The sequence below is a fragment of the Schistocerca cancellata genome, chromosome 2 (genome assembly GCF_023864275.1).
Source record: "Schistocerca cancellata isolate TAMUIC-IGC-003103 chromosome 2, iqSchCanc2.1, whole genome shotgun sequence".
Lineage (NCBI taxonomy): Eukaryota > Metazoa > Arthropoda > Insecta > Orthoptera > Acrididae > Schistocerca > Schistocerca cancellata.
The window spans coordinates 297,218,321-297,238,740 of record NC_064627.1 but is presented as its reverse complement, the minus strand read 5'-3'; the positions used below and the strand labels follow the sequence as shown (position 1 = coordinate 297,238,740).

General features: G+C 37.3%; 1 protein-coding gene across 3 annotated transcripts in view; it reads right to left on the bottom strand.

Moving 5' to 3' along the window:
• LOC126161670 (ragulator complex protein LAMTOR4) overlaps positions 1-5,444 on the bottom strand; it is a 46,057-nt gene extending 40,613 nt beyond the window's left edge. The window contains exons 1-2 of one of the 3 annotated variants that reach the window (XM_049917670.1): positions 5,340-5,444; positions 5,067-5,154 (exon numbers count right to left, since the gene is read on the bottom strand). In XM_049917670.1, the coding sequence (XP_049773627.1) occupies positions 5,067-5,138 (72 nt within the window). In that variant the 5' untranslated portion in view covers positions 5,139-5,154; positions 5,340-5,444. Of the gene's footprint in view, positions 1-5,066; positions 5,155-5,239 lie in introns of all 3 variants that reach the window. The other 2 variants (XM_049917669.1, XM_049917668.1) reach the window with 2 other exon arrangements.
• Positions 5,445-20,420: the final 14,976 nt, after the last annotated feature.

The following is a 20,420-nucleotide window of genomic DNA, read 5'->3' as shown; positions in this document are numbered from 1 at the left end:
GAACAAAATTACAGAACTCCACACGTTATTGTTTATCACCTTCATGAAGAGCTTGCAGTAGCTGAATTTTATATGGTTTCACAAGTGAAGATTGATGCAATACACACCAGACTGACAATGGAGGGGGCATGTTGATCTGCACAGTGAACGGATTTCTGCGGACTCCACGTGAAACTAGGGCAAATGTGTTCGACATCTGTGCCAGGCACTCTAAGACGGCCCAGCGATTTGCCTTTATACAAACAATCTGTTTCTCAGAATTGTTCATGCCATTGTCTAATGCTCTGTGCTGCAGAAGGATACACACCATACCTAGTACAAAAGTCGCACTGAACAGTTATTACTGACCCGCACTCAGCAAAACATAGAACACGAAATGCTTTCTGTTGTCCCAACATCATTTTCACTATAACTGAAATGGGCACACACTGCTGCTACCTCACGGGAACCATGTAAAGCTCTAGAGTTTGCTCTTTCCAACAGTACCTTGTTCACACACATATCTCAAATAGTATGATAGTTATGACTTTTTAAAAATTAGATGATTCTTTTTTATACACCCTGTATATTACCAGGCAATAAAAGCACGAAACTAAAAAAATTCACTCATCAGGACTCAAAACTTTTAAAACAACATCCAACATCAGTTTCAACAAAACTTATGCCTAAGTGGAATGGCTATGAACAGCCCTGCTAAAACCTACAACGAAATTCAAGTGGCAGCTGAGAGGTAGTACTGGCTTCCTTTTTTTTTGGTAATATTTACAAAATGACTGACAGTTTTTAAAATGCCAAATAATCTTACACATTATAAAAACATAATTAAAATGGGTACAGTTACACAATGTTAAAACAAACTTTTCACATGGCAGCAATACATTAATGCAGAACTCAACTAAATATAACATCTGGTAACACACACAAGTGCGCTTGAGCTCTGTAAAACTTCAGTTTTGATCATATTTTGACTTAAAATGTTGCTGTGGTAGTAATTATTATTTTTGTAATTTTAACTATGCACACTCAATAAATAAAAGTGCCCAGAGGTGAAACTTGGCACAACAAGGTATTAAACTGTATATATTTGTAAAAAGGAAAAGAAAGATCACAAAACCTCAGTTTTACATTGAATACAGTGAACAACTGGAAAATCTAAGCCATGTTTATCTTCAGCAGATCCTTCAGTGTTAAAAACTGCAGTGAAGTCACAGTATTTATCAATGAAATTGATGTCCGGGAAGACTCAATACTGGTGTCATTTGACACTGTAAACCTTTATATAAAACATAGAGATTAATGATTCTGTTCAAATAATGTAAGTGTTTACTGATGAAACAGAACTGGCAGAGATGACTTTGTATAATTAACAGAACTTTTGGAATTTGTGCTTCCTTTTAACACTAAATTCAACAACCATATTTATCAGTGGACATATGGGTTATCAATGGGTAACAGATAATCTGGGACAAAACAGAAAATTTTTGCAATTGACCTAGAAAATAACTTCTCTTATGCAAACCAGGACATAGAACAGAAAATCAAATATTACAGAAGAAACACAGATGATGTATTATACAGAAGTAATGCCCATAAAATACGAGAAGTGGCAGGGAAGGGAAGCTCTGCGTACCCTAAATTTATGATTGAGCTAGAAAAAGAGAACAGCATAACACATTTGGATTTAGCAATTACTAAAAATGGTGGAAGGCATAAAATAGGTATACACAGGAAATTGAGGAACACCGATATTCTTATACGAGGGGAGACCTAAAAGAAACCGGACACCGAGGGCGCTGCCACTCGTAGACATAGTGCAGTGCTCTCATGCTAGATGGTTTTAGTAGAAACCTTCATGAAATAGCTGTGCAGACAGTGTCAGTGTAGAGCTGAACGTGCAAGTGTGGTACAGTGTGTTAACTGTAAGATGGCAGAGTTGTGAGGGGAGTGCGGGGAGAGGAGGAAACAAGCATTGGCTGGCAAGGGGAGTGGAGCCGCTGGGAGGGGGGGGGGGGGGCTAGCAGACAAAAGGCTTTGAAGTAAAACTCACTTTAAATGTTGTTCGTAAACAAAACTGAAATCGTTGCAAGCATCGCTACGTAATACTGGTTTCCTTCTAACCGTAGGCCTGCCGGTAGGGGTCGTTGGTGACTCCAGAGATGGGCCAGCAACTGCCTCTTCATTCATTTTGATAATGTTTAGCACAACTGCACAATAAAAACACGCAGAACAGTACAGCGCAAAACAATAACAAAGCAGACGACAATGGCTACCTTGTACAACACAGTCAGCTACGTAATGTTGGCAGCAGTCTAAACTGTGTGCCTACCGAAGCCTCGCGACATTTACCAACTTCTACCGATTCAGGACTAGGGAGAGGTCTGCCATCTAAAAGTTTACACACTCTATTGTGTTTCTCTTACTGTTGGCGGGTTACCTCTGCGAAGTCATTATGGCAACTTTAAAAGAACAAAGAGTGCATGTGAAATTATGTTTCCTGATTAAAAAAACTGCAACGGAGACACACCAAATGCTTCAGAAAGCTTACCAGGAGGACGCTATGAGCCGCACACCAGTTTTAGAGTGGTTTGGGCACTTTAACCGTGGTGAGGTGTGTTGAAGACCAAGCTCCTTCTGGACGCCCTTCAACATCGCGAAATGAGGAGAACATTGAAAAGGTCCGCCAAAAGATCAACAAGGATCGTCGTCAAACAACTGACCAAATTTCAGCAGAGACAGGAATCAGTTGGAGCTTGTGCCAGTGGATTTTGAGTGAGAATTTGCACACAAGACATGTTGCTGCTAAATTTGTTCCGCACCTCACACAGGAGCAAAAAACCATCCGCATGAACGTGTGTCAGGGCTTGAAAACAGATTGCATGTGATCCAAATTTCTTGAACAAAGTCATTACAGGGTATGAGAGTTGGTGTTACGGGTATGACCCAGAAACCAAGCAAGCGTCAAGCCAGTGGAGGACTCCCAACTCTCCCAGACCAAAAAAAGCAAGGTAAGTGAGGTCAAATGTGAAGATGATGATCATTGTCTTTTTTGATGTTCGTGGAATTGTGCATCAGGAATTTGTACCCCCTGGCCAGACTGTTAACCAGCACTTTTACTTGGATGTTTTAAGGTGTATGCGAGAGGATGTGAGGAGGAAACACCCAGAATTTTGGCAATAAGGTGACTGGTTTCTGCATCACAACGCTCCAGCACACACGGCCTTACGAGTGACCCACTATTTGGCACCTCAGAGGTGGTCTGTCATTCCCCACACTCCATATTTGCTGGACCTAGCCCTGTGCGACTTTTTCCTATTTCCACGAATGAAAAAACCGCTAAAAGGAGAGCGTTATGACGATGTGGAGGCAGTAAAAACAGCTTCGCAAAGGGCACTGGACAATACCAAACTTGAAGAGTTCCAAACATGATTCCAACAGTGGGAAAAGAGACTTGACAAGTGCATCACATGTAATGGAGAGTATTTTGAAGGTGACTGAAGTAATTTTGTAAAAAGGTTCATCAATAAATTTTTATGGCAATAATCCGGTTTCTTTTGGGTCCCCCCTCGTAAATGTCATCTCGGAAGGTAGAAGTATGCCTTCTTCCAATTTGTGATACACAGAATCTTTACATACAGCTCATGTCAGCACAGTCTTTCAAACCCGGAAAATACATTAAATCATAAAGTTGGAGAGAAAATGTGAGCGATACAGTGACTCAGGAGCATTCAAAATAAACTGTAACGACAGATCCACTGTACACAGGACAAATAGGAAGCAAGCTCATGACATGATCTAGAGTCTACTTCCATGATAGAAGTGTTAACACACTGACAACACATTTAGAAACACAGAAGCAGAAGATGGGTCAGAGGAAAACGTATAAAAGTGTTGTGAAGACCACCATGAGGACATACTTTAAACATAACTGAGCACCCTGAAATTTATACCCATAAAATGAAGATAATCAAACCAATGATGAACAAACAGTGAATTCAGTTATAAGTAGTTATTTGAAATTTTCCAAGAAATGTGATGTTCTCTTCTACTGTTCGCTAGGTCACAAAGAGGTGCTCCTGCTGTCCGCACAGCATCCAATCTTCCTCCGAAAGGAAGGTATTGGTCCTACCATAAGATGGAGCTGTCAGGGACAGAACACCAGAAAGTACACACACTAAGAAACAAAGAGTATTGACATTTCTAAACATAGGCTGACAAAAACAGGCAACTCTCACAAAGTGAACTATTTGAAATTATTTAACAAATTACCACATACTGCACTCAATACACCTTTCAATAATTTTAAAAGTAAACTGCACAAATGGTTAACAGACAATCCATACTACAGTCTCACAGAATTCATGGATACTTGTAACATAGAAATTGAGTTTTAAGTCTACGATTCCAATACTGTATACTGATTAATGTAGCATAAATAATTTCTACTTGTAATGTAAACACCCACTAACGTAGTAACTTCTTATGTATCTTGACATAATTGTAATGCCTATTTCACTGCATGTGTTCAACGGCAAATAAAGAATCTGAGCACTACTTGTTTTGAGAATGGTTTAATCTAGCGAGCATAAGGTGTGCAGTTTCTTGTGAGTAAGAAAAGAGATTAACTTCGAATACTAGGTAACAGCTTTACATAGCATTGACAATTTTCTAAGTCTTGTGTACATAACGTTTCTATTGATGCCTAAATACGATTCTCTGCATATCTGTAATAAATCTGAATATTTCTGGCGTCTCAAGCATTTGATTCCCACAGGTAAACTATAATTTCCGAACCAAAGCCTACATGAAACATCATCATGCAGGTTAATCGGAAGCATTAGTCCGTGTCTAAAAACATTTGAGGAACATTTCGTAGAAGATTAGTAAATGTAAAAGAAATTTGTCACTTAGTAATTACGGTTAAGGTCACAATTTTAAAGATGGGTTTCCAAATCTAATCAAAACAAGCAAGTTACATAATTAAAATAATGTAGTTTTGCTAATTTATACTTTCATACAGAATAGCAGTTAAACAATACGCGTGTGAAATCTGAGAGCCAAACACTTACAGCAACAACAGCTCCATCTTCTGTTAGCACTAGGTATCCAACTTGATCTGGAATTCGCTCCAAGTTCAGCATGTTGGGGGCGATATCCCTAGAAAAACATCATTCTCTTTGAGTATCTGCCCAAAAATACAAATGTGTGGGTGTATCTAACCAGTATCTTGCATAATTTTCACATGATATAGTTCATTGCCTCTAAACAAACTTGTAACAAATGCACAAACAAAGCGCTTACTCAATCTATTTGTCCGCCGTCTGTCAAACTTCGTACATTACCTGCAGCCACATGACCACAACTCAAAGATCACGCGTCACAGGTGATACAATCATTGGGTGTTCCAAAGTTATTCACATAATTCATCATCATCAATAGTCTCTGAACATCAACCAAGTCCCAATGGAATCTTCACAAAAATTTATGAAAACGAGGAGAACAATAAAATGAACGAAAAACCATTACTTTTGTCAAGCCGAAGCGTAAATTATGATCGCTGATATAGGTACGGAGGCGACTAATTTTAACTATTTGTTCGCTCACGTGGAGCCAAAATCTGTTGGACTTAAAGTGAAAGACAAGGTAAATAACGTCTCCATAGATCCATTAAAACCACATACCTGATGAATGAGAATGATAAACAGCCCGCAGGCACTCCAGTCGAACTGATAGGCTAAGACCAACAACCAGACTCCTCAGTGTGTGGAAAAACAAGAAGAACAACAAGATCAGGTCTTTAAACACGATTTACAGCAAGATTAATTAAAGTCCTACATTAACTGTGCTACTAAGAAGGGGGTAACGTGGGAATGTGACAAATTACTATTTGTATTTGTCCATGTTTGTGAAGTGTTAGCTCGGCTCTGGTAACCAAGCTGCTGAGTGCCCAGCAAATCAAAATCATAATCATCTGAAGTGTTTGTTGTGATAATGTTGACATAATAGCATTATCATGCTTTGGAATTTAACAAAAAAAAGTTTCTACCCTATGGTTATTGTAATTCATATTTCAGTGTGTGGACGACATGAAAGCCCGCATCTCGTGGTCGTGCGGTAGCGTTCTCGCTTCCCACGCCCGGGTTCCCGGGTTCGATTCCCGGCGGGGTCAGGGATTTTCTCTGCCTCGTGATGGCTGGGTGTTGTGTGCTGTCCTTAGGTTAGTTAGGTTTAAGTAGTTCTAAGTTCTAGGGGACTTATGACCACAGCAGTTGAGTCCCATAGTGCTCAGAGCCATTTGACGACATGAAAATAAAATAAATGGGAAAGTCTAAGTTAAATTGAGTTCTTACTGAAGTGTATCCTCATCAGAAAATTCCCCGACACCATTGACATAGCATTAAATGACACCATAAATTATAATCCCAATGTTTTCAAGGTGGATTCCCAACCTTCCGAACAGAATTGAAAACACTGTGCTTTTAGCAATCGCTACATGACTCCGTTTTGTTTAGTAGTTTGCTTTCCAAGGTTAATAATTCCATTTCTCTTGGTTCAGTAGCAGGTTCTTGGTCATCTGACAATGAAGATGAATGCCAGCTTTTCCAGAATTGTTCCAAACTAGTGTCCCCAAACTTTTCTCTGTTGTTTCTTCATACACACACTTACCAAGCTGTAGACGTGCACTGGTGCAACACCACAACACATGTACTGGTAGTCAGTCACCACTTCCCAGGGCACACCTCTCCATTCTTTATCAGTGCAGTACACCTGGCTGGCATCTGCTGTCATTTCACACTACCTCTCCCCTTGCACAACTCGAATGCCACACCAATACCATAAAATGGGTTGAGTCGAACATGGAGTGAATAGGAACACTTTCTACAGAAAAAAATTTGAACATTGTTAGCACTTTTGTTACTTGAATGAGATAGTATTTTTCCTGTTAATGTTTCCTGGACTGATTTACGGCCAAAATCATAAAATTCTGAGGTTATAGAGTTTGTTTGGATGTGGAAGTATATGAGTTGAAAATATATGCCATTTAAAGAAAAGATCAGATAGGTAAAACTTCTTCCACAAACAGGAAATTTCTGAAAGTAAGAGAATAAATGTTCTGCAGAAAACATTTGATGTTTATCAAAACATTTGAGTGCGAAAATAATGTTAAACATAACCTCACATTTTATCAAAACCAATAAGATTTGTATTTTGCAGAAAATTAACTAAAATGGGGTGAATAGGAACACTCTAGAAACAGACTTAAACATGAACAGAACCACAAAAAATTTGGTTAAAAGTTTCTAAAATGAAATTCTCACTCTGCAGCAGATTACACATTGGCAGATTAAAACTGTATGCTGGACCGAGACCCGAACACGTGACCTTCGGGTTTCGCAGGCAAGTGCTCTACCATCTGAGCTACCCAAGCACCACTCACACCCCATCCTCACAGCTTCTCTTCTGCCAGTACCTCGTCTCCTACCTTCCAAACCTCGCAGAAGCTCTACTGCGAGTCTTGCAGAACTAACACTCCTGGAAGAAAGGATATTGGGGAGACATGGCTTAGCCACAGCCAGGGGATGTTTCCAGAATGAAATTTTTACTCTGAAGCGGAGTGTGCGCTGATATGGAACTTCCTGGCAGATTAAAACTGTGTGATGGACCGAGACTCGAACTCAGGTCCTTTGCCTTTCACGGGCAAGGCACCTTCATATCAGCACACAATCTGCTGCAGAGTGAGAATTTCACTCTGAAAACATCCCCCAGGCTGTGGCTCAGACATATCTCTGCAATATACTTTCTTCCAGGAGTGCTATTTCTGCAAGATTCGCAGGAGAGCCTCTGTGAAGTTTGGAAGGTAGAGACGAGGTACTGGCGGAAGTGAAGCTGTGAGGATGGGGCGTGTGTCGTGCTTGGATCTCTCACATGGTAGAGCACTTGCACGCGAATAGGAAAAGTCTCGCGTTCGAGTCTCGTTCCAGCACACAATTTTAACCACCAAGAAGTTTCCGGTTCAAAAGTTATTTTACCTGTATTCTGAAGTTGTTTACATTTTTAACATTATTCCCAGATTCATACCATGCCAAAAATCTATTTATATGATGGAAAGGGCAAAATTCATAGAAAATCTGCTGAAGATCTTATTTCAAAGACCATAAATGAAATTGTGAATGGTCTATCACTCAGAAAATACTCAAAGAAATATGATATACCAACAATTGTATTGTACAGACAGTTTAAATATTCTCTCCTGCTAAAAAAGATTAAGCTTAAAGGTGGAAAAATTATTTTAAATGTTGTCGCAGAAAGCATTTAGTAGACCAGCTTATAACAAGCACTTCTTGGGGTTTTCCATAGATACTTATGGCTTTAGGTGCATTCTTTAGGCTTATCTTGATAGGAAAGGTATGGCTATGAAGAAATTCAAAGCCAGGTTTTGGTTTTGCGCTAAGCTTTCTCAAATATCATGAAATTATTTGTTACAACAAACATGCCAGAACATCAAGCAAATTTCGGTAATTGCCTCTCATGAGAACATAGGAATCAGTTTTGTAAAATTGGAAGAGACTTTACAAAGTGGTACACTGCAAACTTTCTCAAATATACTCCAACAAAAGTTGACATTGGACAGATTTTTAAATGGCCAGTCAATGAAAACTTGTGTGCTATTGATAAACTCTGTGCTGTAGATGTGGTGAAACTTCTAAAACTACTAAGAAAGGGATTTATGAAATTTAATGTAGCTTTTCATGAGTGCTAACTGTTAAACTAAAGGAAGTTGGTACTTAATTAAAGTTTAAGCCTTCGTTTTGTCATAATTCTTTAATTCGTCTGTGTAAAATACCTTTTTAAAAATGCATTCAGCATTCCAAATCACCACTCAGAAAATAGATAGAAACACATGGATAACTAAATGTCTGCTCCTACGGTCCCCAACATTGGGGTGCAAGGGACCACTGCTTTATCAAATATATTACACAAAACTCTTCATGGAATCACTTTGTTCTTGTGACATTATGTAAATATCTTACTTATATGTATTTTAAAAATCAAGAGGTAACAAAACATAAACATTTGGAACAGTTTGAATACAAAACATTTAAAAACTTTTTCTATTTACCCCATTTTACGATACAGGTGCTTATAATTAAAGTTTTGCTACGTGAGAGGGCCCCCATGAGAAACGAGTAACTGTAGGACAATGAAATTTCTGTAGGGACATGCAGAAGAGAAAAAACAATTAAACCATTGAAAGAAACACATCTTAATTTCCACATGAGAGGGTAACAATTGTTAATTGCACACCATGTTTATGTTTCAGGTTGCAAAAGTTGCTCCACATTGCACCCAATTGCATCCATGACAACCTAAATTCACACTAGAAATTGCTTTGCTGCAACCTGAAACATCATAGAGGGGATGTTGGACCATTGAATTTTCAGGTGTCATGACACAGCTCATGCACTGCTTGAAGATCACACATTGCATCTGGCATTATCAGCCATGGCAACAATAACTTCTTCAACAACTTGTGGCGCAATTGGCCATCAGCCTCTCACTGGAGCAATTCCCAAATGGCCAGTTAATTCAAAATTTTGAGTCATCCAGTTTGGACAGAGGATCGATCAATATATTTTTAATTCATCAACACTCTCGAGAAGCAGTAGTACTATTGTTGTTGGTTTGATAAAATGGCTTTCAAAGCAAAGCCCTGCTCGCCTTCTCCAGATCTATGCTGACTGTCTGCAACTTTAATTCACATTGGTGCTGTGTTCCAACCCTACAGCCCCATACTAGTGCTGGCACCTAACAGCAAGTCATGATGCTAACATTATTACAATGCAAATTCTGCAGTGCACGGTTTCAACATCATTCCTATAAAGTTGGGTACCACATGATAAATAGTATTCTGTCTACTCTGGCTCAGGTACCTTAAGTTAAATTACAAACACAATGTATACCTTTTGTCAGTTCACTTTCAAAATCTACAGCACCTTACTGAGACTGCTAACTTAGCCATTATATCAGACCCTGAAAATCACAAACACGTGATAGTAAATCTACACTTCTGTACTTCAATTGTGGATGAAAAAGTATGAGCCTAATGTAAAAAATGCTATTTACTCCAACAGAAATGAAAAAAGGTCAACTTTTCGTCTAGTGTGAAAAAGTTTGTGTCTAGGACTCGATATATTCTACAACAACACCCACATGACAACACTATTCGTAAAGTGGAAAGACAATTGTAAATACTGCATTCCACTGATGCATCCATATGACAACATATCAAAAAATGTTCAAATGACTCTGAGCACTATGAGACTTCACTTCTGAGGTCATCAATCCCCTAGAACTTAGAACTACTTAAACCTAACTAACCTACGGACATCACACACATCCATGCCCGAGGCACGATTCGAACATGTGACTGTAGCGATCGCGCAGTTCCCGACATTAGCCCCTAGAACCGCTCGGCCACTCTGGCCGACTGACAACATATCAAACTGGGAAAATGAGATATACCTTATTTTTATCGTAGGCTGGCAAGAAATGGTTCTATCAGACAGTTTGAGTGTGGTTGTAATAAGCTTACAACATTCCTGCACACAGATTCTAACTCTGGGATAAACTATACACCAACAGCCGAAAATATGTAGCCTTCAGGGCATGTTCTTTCAATTTTTAACTTTCAGTCGATTCTACAGGTTGAAGAAACGGGAGTAATGCAGAATAATCCATTATTGTGATTATATTTTCATTTTTGAAAGCAAGTAAATGGTCATCCAAAGTGTGGTGGGTTATGAATACCTCTCATCAAAAGTAGAAACTGTTCTGTATACACATGTAACAAAAAGTACATAATTTTTATTCATCAAGAAGAAAACATTTTCTAAATTTTCAAGTCAAAATCTGAAATCAAATATTCAAACTTCTGCATCTTAACTCTAAACTCTCATCAATCTGTAGACTGTCTTGCACTCTTTCGAAGAGCCCCAGAGGGAGTCAGATGGTTTATCAAGCTTCTGTAACACTGTAATGAAGCTGCTACTGCATCAGCCAATTTGCCCATGCCGACTCACAAATATAATTAAAAGAAGTGACGCCCAGAGATTGTGCAGGGGTGGATCTGGTCCTCTTTTACATAGCTCTCATTAAAGAAACCATCCACTCTATCTCAAATAATGAATAACCGAATGTAGTGGTGCCCTGTCATTCACAAACCACTTATTTCCTGTTATTTTCTTGTACTTATCCTGCAGCAAATTTGGAAAAGTGTCCTTTTAGATGTAGCTGTTAGACATACAAGGAGGAGACATTAACCTGAAAGGCAATTACTTAAAATTTCAGCCCACACATTAATCATCAACTGGTGCTAGTGCCAAGGCTGAACTGTACCATGATCATTAATTTGACTGCATAAATTGACAATGGAATTTGCTAGTTCATCTCGTTCAAATTTTGATTTGTCTGTAAACAAGACTTACGAACGCTACTTCCTCTGTTGAAGGACAACATTTCCTAAGGATTTTTCCAATGAATCTCAGCCTTGTCTCTGTCTTACAAACGATTAATTTTACATGGTCATTTCTTTTCAAATTGCTCTTTATGTATACTCCTAGATATTATATGGAAGTACCTGCTTCCAGTGATTTTTCTGTAGTCGCTTAATCATACAAGAAAGGATCTCTCTGTCTCTGTATTCACAGTACACTACATTTTCTTATGTTGAGGGTCAATTGCACTCCCTGCACCAAGCATCGATCCTACACAAATCTTCCTGTAATTTGCAGAACCCATCAGCAGAGGGAGTACTGTCTATTGCAATGGCTGATGAAGCCACAAAACATAGCCCACGAAACACAGAATGGAAATACAGAGTGGATAAAATGTGTGAACCATGGTTTCCTACCATAAAGCATTTTTATCCTTCTGGTTTTTCGTTCAGTCACCACATTCAATGTTTCTGTAGATCTGTAGGCCTGTAAAAAGGAACTAGACCGATTGCAAGAACAAGTCACGATTCCAAATTCATCATACCAATGGGCAACATCTTCAGTCCTAATTTACAAGTCCAGTGGGTCGTTGAGAGTATGTGACAATTCTAAATCCACAGTAAATGGTGTATCTGAAATACATATCAAGTTCTCCAGCCATAGGAACTAATGACTGAAGTACCTGGAGTATTAGATGGATTTGACAGACACCTACTTACAATTACTTCATAATGAAATCTGTGGCAACATTATGGTCATTAATATCACATCATACAACTGCTTACCATTCACATTTGCAAGTTGTGAGTGATATTTAAGCATTATTTGAAGCAAATGATTTATAGCATTCCCCAAAGTGTTAACTATCTCAATGACATCACTGTAACTGGCTCACACAGAGAAAGACAGCTAAAAATTGTAACTTTATTTTAAACACTACAAAACATTGAAATTAGAAGAAATCTTTTTTTCTGTTTTTCAATCCACTGATGAAGACTTGGTTCACATCACGAAAATAGCTCCCACCATATCAGTCATATCAATGATAAAGGGTCTCTGGGATACACGGGCCCTGACATATGTTAGCAAAAATTCGTAAAATGTTTTCCACAATCTCACTGAAAGTGAACGCTTAGGTCTTAAGACGTACCCTAAACGCTTATTTAACAATGTGTCGAAACGTTGGCAATATTGAACATCTCAGATTGCCCATGGGGCAGGTCAGCAAACAACAATGATTAGAGTATTTCTCCTTTTCAGTTGAATGAGAAGAATCTACATGTGTTTATTTCAGTTTGTGCACGTGGTTAATGATGTTCAAATATTGTAAATATAGTGACTATTTATTCGTTAATAAGTTTAACTGTGAATTAAATGAGTGAAAGAAAGAGAGATTACCCCAGTTCAACCACGAAAAAAAGAAAAAGGAGGAAGTTATAAAGAAATTGCCCAAAATTTCTTCATTTTTTCAACAATGAGATTCTGTGAGTTATTTAGTTTGCAATAGTAAGTACTAGAAACGTATAGATCCCCACAGAAAAAAATACTCATTGTCTATAATTTAGGTCACGTTATATAACATTCCACTTTGTGTAACATAGGACTCTCAAGAATCATTACACATTGTCGCAGAAGTGTACAACATACATAATTTCACTTTAATTATGGTAACAAACCATAGGGTTAGATTATGAGAGCGGATGCGACACATGTCGCTCGAGAGCAGCAGCATGTGAAAAGTTGCATATGGGTCTATCGTCTAGTCAAACAGATTGCTCTAGGTAAACACATGTGAGCAGTGTGTTTGTTTGATATGTACACACATATTACGCACCTTTAAAAGAAAATACATTCCATAACTTTATATGCACAAGTTTTACCATTTTACGTGGTACACACATGGATGTTTAATTATATTCACTTCTTGCAGAGTGTATTAATTAAATATATTTTTATTGTACACAATTAACAAGATGGTGAATAAATTTCTTTACAACAGTGAGCTTATATCAGGAAGAGATCTCTTGCAGCCAACACATCTGATGTGGAAACGGCGATGAAAAATAAAATCAGTCAATGTAAATTTTATTAAGTACACATTTAATAAACTAAAATTTTACTCAGCATAGTACAGCATCATAGTTTAACCTCGTTAATGGGAGATCATTCAAGACGAACTCATGGCTAATGTGAAAAAAATTTGGTCCAGGCAGGAATACTTTAGTTCTAATAGTAAATTTTATTGGTTAACACAAATTTCGGTTAATTACGAACCCTTTTTCAGTCCCAAGTGTAATTAAGTTTCATTTTAGTGCAAAACGTCCAATGTTAGTCTAACTACAGAGCTAACTACCCATTGTTGATTCGTTTCTAACGTATTGTAGGTCTGGAACAGCGATTATCAGCATGTACAGTAAATTTAACCAAAGATTATAAAAGTAGGTTTTACAGATACCGGCGCTTTTTCACCTGTATTGAAAACAAAATAAGAGCTTGTACCTTCAGTACCAAAAAAATAGTTCCTTGGAAGAACTGCCCCAATGGAAAATTCGTTAGAAGAAAGTACAACAATCGAATTTTTCAAGTAGGATCGATGAATTTATAGATTATATGTTAGACGAAAACGTCTGAATCAGCAATATAAATTCCAGGATGGTATGTTTGATGTGTTGACTTTGCTGTTCACATATTCCCCAAGACCATTAACTTTGTCATAGAGCTGCTACTGATATTTGTTTATAATCTTGATACTCCTGGGAAAACATTGTAGGTCAATATGCTTACATAGTATGTATTACAACATTCATTTGCCATGAATGGAGAGTATGAAAAAATAGCTGATGAAGGAAAAGAAATGCACAATTTATATCGAAAAAGAACAGTAACACTACAGTATACATGCATAAGCAACACACTGCAAAAATATAACATGAACAAACAGGAATCTGTTGATATACACCAAACTCACAAAGGATTACAAGTTGGGAGAGCACAAATATAGATAGTTCAGTCAATGCACATTACAGTTTTGCAGCTATTGCAAACTGATATTCGAGTGGAACGTTTTTTGCAAACAAATAGCTAGCACTCTTTCTTAACACACAGGCCAATCAATGTTACGTTCACCAGCACCTGCGCAGCAGCAAATTCTATTTCACTCTACATTTTAAAATAAGTGTACTACTTTCAATCCCCAGTGGGGACTTGGTCCCCTAGGTTCAAAAAAAACCTTCCCTCAAAGATGTCAAAACGCTGTTCCGGTGTGCTCCAGCCCAAACTAAGCCCTGCACTCCTCTATTTCATCCACATTCTGACGATCCCCTTATGTTCTGAAGGAATCTCGCCCATGATGATTAGAAGTTTTCGTGGTGCTTTGAAACATCAGCCAATCCATGCAGTGATCATTTGTGATGCTCTGCAGTATCAGTTATACTGTATATGTTTCATTGTTGTTTTTATAGCTTTGTTGAGCGCTAAGTGGAATTTCTAATATTACTAGATGGGTGACGAAAGGTTTCCTTTTTCAGTGCCTCAAGAACACATAACAGGAGCGTTTAAGTTTTATAACCAGCGTATTTTAAATGTCAGTCTCCTCTCACTCATAAAACATTTGTATCAGAACGGCTTACCTTAATGTCATATTCTTTGGTAGAAAAATGTACCACATACGAATATCAATGACTCTGCAAAGAAAGTGCTTCCATCAAATGTCACTTCTATTCATCGAATCTCCACCATAGCAGTTGTGCGGCACAACAGTAAAATGGTGTATGTGTGTGTGTTTAGGTGTGTGTGTGTGTGTTTTGTTTCTACTGAATAACATGGCGCAAATTAGGCCTTTTTGTTTCACTCCTTCCACTGCACCATCGTTCATACACATGCTCCACCTCATACCTTTCAAGCCGCACTGATCTTAAGACTGAACGACCTATAAAATATGGCCCACTTTGATGTTGCACATCATCAAAGACACATACGAAACCGTTTGAGTTCACTGGGCCTGGTTTAAAGATCAATTAAAAAATTAAAGAGTCGTTTAATAAACCTTTTTAACCCTATAGTTTTGAATAATTTCCAGAAATGCTCAATATTAATTTTACTTCATTTTGTTTTTAGATTCATCTGGAACACATTGTCTGCCAGAGGGTTGGAAAATAGAAGAAACTCATATCGAAGATCTTAATAAGTTTGAGGAATTTTATAATATATCTTCGACAGACAGAGGAAATTTTGGTGACAGCCTTACTGAGTGCATGTGAAAAATATTTTTTTTAATTGGGCCCATTTAAACCACAAGGACCGTTTCCAAATGACCAAGAAACAAAGTGATGTTTTTCAGCCTGTTTTAATAAGGCTGGTATAACAATTTCAAGGCCATAGCTATGTTATTCTAATATTTTAAACAAACTGTATTGTCACTTCTGTTTGTTTTTTGTAGATGGTCCAATCAAATCACACTCCTCTGCATGGATTAATGGTGTTTCAGTTAGAAGCAATTTTACACAATATCTATCTGAACATAAAAACTCCCAGTAGGATATTAACACAGCTCTATCTTTTGGTAATAGGTTACAAGGTAATACCATGGGCACTTCTCTGCAAAGTGAAATCAATAGTAAAATTACTTACTGGCGAGATGTATTACATCATGATACTAATGTCATAATTACTTTACCTTCATACAATTTACCTTTAAGAGGCCATAATTCTGAATCTGGAAATTTCATGCCAATTTTATGTTTACTATCGTATTATGTTCCTATTTTAAAAGAACTTCTTTTAAAGCCGAAAGGTGAAATAAATTACTTAAGAACCAGAGTTCAAAATGAGATTGTTAATTTACTAGCTACTGCAGTTAGAGAAAATATTGTTTTATGAATCAAAAAAGCTCAATTTCTGGCGATTATTTTGGATGAAACTCAACTTGTCAAAAACTGACCAACTTTCTGTAGTTTTTGGATACATCACGAGAGCAGAAAATGATGGCTATGTGCCTAAAGAAATAAAGATCTGAGAGTCCTTTTTGGGATTTATATTAGTAGCTGAAGGGCTTAAAACTGAAATTTTTAATATTATAAAAGAAAATCGAATTGATTTATCCAAGGGTAGAGGGCAGGGTTATGATGGAGCAAATGTTATGCTGTGTTTGTATGGAGGATTACAAACTCTTAGAAAAGAATATGCACCAAATGCCGATTATATTCATTGTACGGCAAATGCATTAAATTTAATTTTAAATGATGTGCTGAAAGTGTTTCTGAAGTGTAATATTTTCGACAATTTTAAAAGAATATATAGCTTCTTTGGTAATAGTATGAAATGCTGATCAATGCTGAGTGACTATAAATATTTAAAATACAAAATTACCCTTAAGGAGGTATGCCCTACTAGTTGGTCTTGAAGGCACAACACTTCATTGACTATAAAGAAAAATTATTCATTAATAATGAAAATTTTGTGCAGGAGAAATTTAATTTTCAATAAAAAAGACGAGTGTGACGAATGTAGAATTATAATTAATATTTTAGAGAACTATTATTTTACAGTGTTTGTTACCTTTTTTAATTCATTATTTGAAATCTGTAATCCAGTTTCTAAGGCTCTACAGCTTGAAAATAATGACTTACATATAGGTAGTATCTTAGTAAGTAATGTTTTGAATAGACTGAGCGAAATAAGAAATCAAAATTCATTCCATGGTCTGCTAAACAAGTCTAGACCTCACAAAAGAGTGGGAGGGGGGAGAGTAATAACTGTTTTCAAAAATAAAAGACGGAAGATGTGAAGTGATATTTTGATGAGCTATCGGAAGATGAGAGGATGTCAGACCCGGAATCATACTTCAAAGCGAATATGTACTATTGCTGTTTAGATAAATTAATTTCTCAAACTAAATAAAGACTTCAAAGTCTCCATGGCCTTAGTAATACATCTGAAGTGTTACACCTGGAGAAACTCTTATCATTTTCAAATGAAATAATAAAAAAGGAAGTGGGAAAACTGTCTGCTAAATACAGTACAGACATGTCATTTGATCTGTATGAACAGTCAATTTATTTAAAAATGTGCTTAAAAACTGAAAGTCAGATAGTCGATTCCATTAAGGAACTCACAGAATTATTACTGATTAAATTCAGTAGCCTTCCATCCAGTTTTCTGGAGGTAATAACAGATTGTTACCTATTTTTAACCCTTCCTGTAACAATTGCATAAGCTGAAAGACGTTTTTCGAAATTAAAACTGATCTTCGGACTTCTGTGAGCCAAGAATGGCTTCCATAGTTGTCAGTGCTGCCTACTGGAGGCAGACCATCTCGAAAAACTAAAATAGTCTTCAGTTATGGATGATTTAATAAGTAAATTTGCCGAAAAAAGTTGAGAAAAATTTACACTTGAATTTTTTGGCTATCTTGTCTCTTAAGAGCATTAATAGTAAATAATTACTTACCTATGTAAAATGAAGAGGTAGAAGAATGTTATGAGATGATAGAAAACTTAGCCGAGAGAGAGAAAAGGAATGCATGTATAGTTATAATTGGTGATTGAATTGCGGTAGTTGGTGAAGGACCAGAAGGAAAAGCTCTGCGAAAATTTGGACTGGGAGAAAGAAATGAGAGAGGGCAAAGATTGTTGGAATACTGCAATGAAAATTTCATGGTATTTGGAAATACAAAATTTGATAACCACAAAAGACGATGGTATACTTGCATATCGCGAGTTGACAGCAAAAGATACCAAATTGATTACATAATGATACAACAAAGATACCGAAATTGCTTGAAGAGTGTCAAAAGCTATCCAGGGGCAGATATTTATTGAGATCATATGTTAGTAGTAGCTGATGTTCTAGTTAAATTGGAAAGAACCGGGGAAGGACAGAAGAGAGAGCACGTTAACTTTCAGAAACTGAAAGACAAAGGCAATTGTAAAATTTTAGAGAATGTATATTGTGAAATCACGATGCAAGGACAGGAAGCGGAATGTACAGAAGGAAGATGGGCTCATTTTAAAAATGGGATCAAAAAGGCAGCAAAGGAAACGCTTGGAGTCAAGGAGAGGAAAAAAGTAAAGAAAGAATGGGTAACACCAGATATGATAACCAAAAGGGATGATCACAGGAAATGGAAAACTGTAAACACAGAAGAAGGGAAGCGCAAATACAGGAGGTTAAATAGTGAATTAAGGAAGGAGACAGAAAAAGCAAAGAAGAAATGGACGACAGAAAAGTGTGACAAGATAGAGAATTAGAGAAAGAAGGAAAGTATGATTTGATGTATAAGGTAGCAATAGATTTGACATTCAGGAAAAAGAGAAACAACAATGGACTAAAGGAAGTAGAGGCAGCACACGGTAAAATGGTGAGTGAATGCCAAGAAATAATGAGATGATGGGAAGAATATATAAAATGGCTATATGCTGCAGACAGCTGACCAAGTGAAGAAGACCTTGGGATAGAAGAGGAAGATAAAGTTGCAGATGATGACAAAGGAAATGCAATTCTAACTAGTGAGATTGATTAATCTATGAAGGAGATGAAAAATGGAAAGGCAGTGGGAATTGATGAGATTCCTGTGGAACTGTTAAAGTACGTGGAGAAAGAAGGGAAAAGAGAGTTTATTGAATTGTGTGATCAAGCATACATGACAGGAAAATGGCCAAAAGACGTTACAGAAAGTATCTTAATACCTACAGAAAAGAAAAAGAACAGCAATAAGTGTGAGGAACATAGAACAGTGACCCTAATATCGCATGCAGCCCGAGTCTTGCTGAGGACACTCAACAGAAGGCTATTTGGAAAGCTGAACTGCGTAATAAGAGATGAACAATTTGGTTGCAGATGAGGAGTGGGAACTAGAGATGCCACTGGGCTACTGAGAGTGATAGGAGAGACGTACATGGAGAAGAAAAGGAAGGTGTATGTTGTGTTCATTGACTTGAAAAGGCTTTTTACTGTGTCAGATGGGACAAACTGATGGAATCCTAAGGAAACATGGAGTTGACTGGAAGGGATAGACAGCTAATTAGAAATTTATATTTGAACGAAAGAACAAGAGTAAGAATAAGTGTGATGAGTGAAGAAATAGAATTGGGAAGAGGTGTAAGACAAGGTGGTTGTTTATCACCAACACTGTTCAATATCTATCTGGAGGAAATTATTAGTGAAAGTTTTGATGGAAGGAGAGAAGCTTGTGTAGGGGTCAGAGAGTGGAGTGTATAAGATTTACAGACGATATGGTTGTGACGGCAGAGAGTGTAAGAGAGATGGAACAAATGTTATATGATCTAAACACAAAATTTTAAGAATATGGAATGAAGATTAACATGTAGAAAACGAAAAGCATGGTAATTGGAGGAAAGGGGAGAACATGTCATATTAAAATAGGGAGAGAGAAAATAGAGCAAGTGAATAACTTCAGTTACTTGGGAAGTGTAATAATGGATGATATGTATTGCTCAACAGAAATTAGGAAAAGAGTTGCAGATGGCAAAAGAAGGATTCAAGGGGAAACAGAAATTATTTTGTGGACCGCTAAACAAAGATCTGAGGAAAAGACTTGCCAAATGTTACACCTGGAGCGTTATACTATATGGTGCAGAGACCTGGACATTGAGGGAGGAAGATGTAAGAAGTTTGGAGGCACTAGAGATTTGGATATGGAGAAGAATGGTAAAAGTGAAATGGGAAGACCGAGTAAGGAATGAAGATGTATTAAGAAGAGTTGTAGAAGAAAGAAACATGCTGAAAGTTATCAGAAAGAGAAAACGGAACTGGATTTTACATTGTTTATGGAGGACTGTTTATTGAAAGAAGGAATAGAAGGAATGGTGGAGGGAAAAAGGGGTAGAAATAAAAAAGATAACAAATGCTGGACAATATAAAAGGAGACAAATATTCAGAAATGAAAAGACTGGCTATGCACAGACAAAA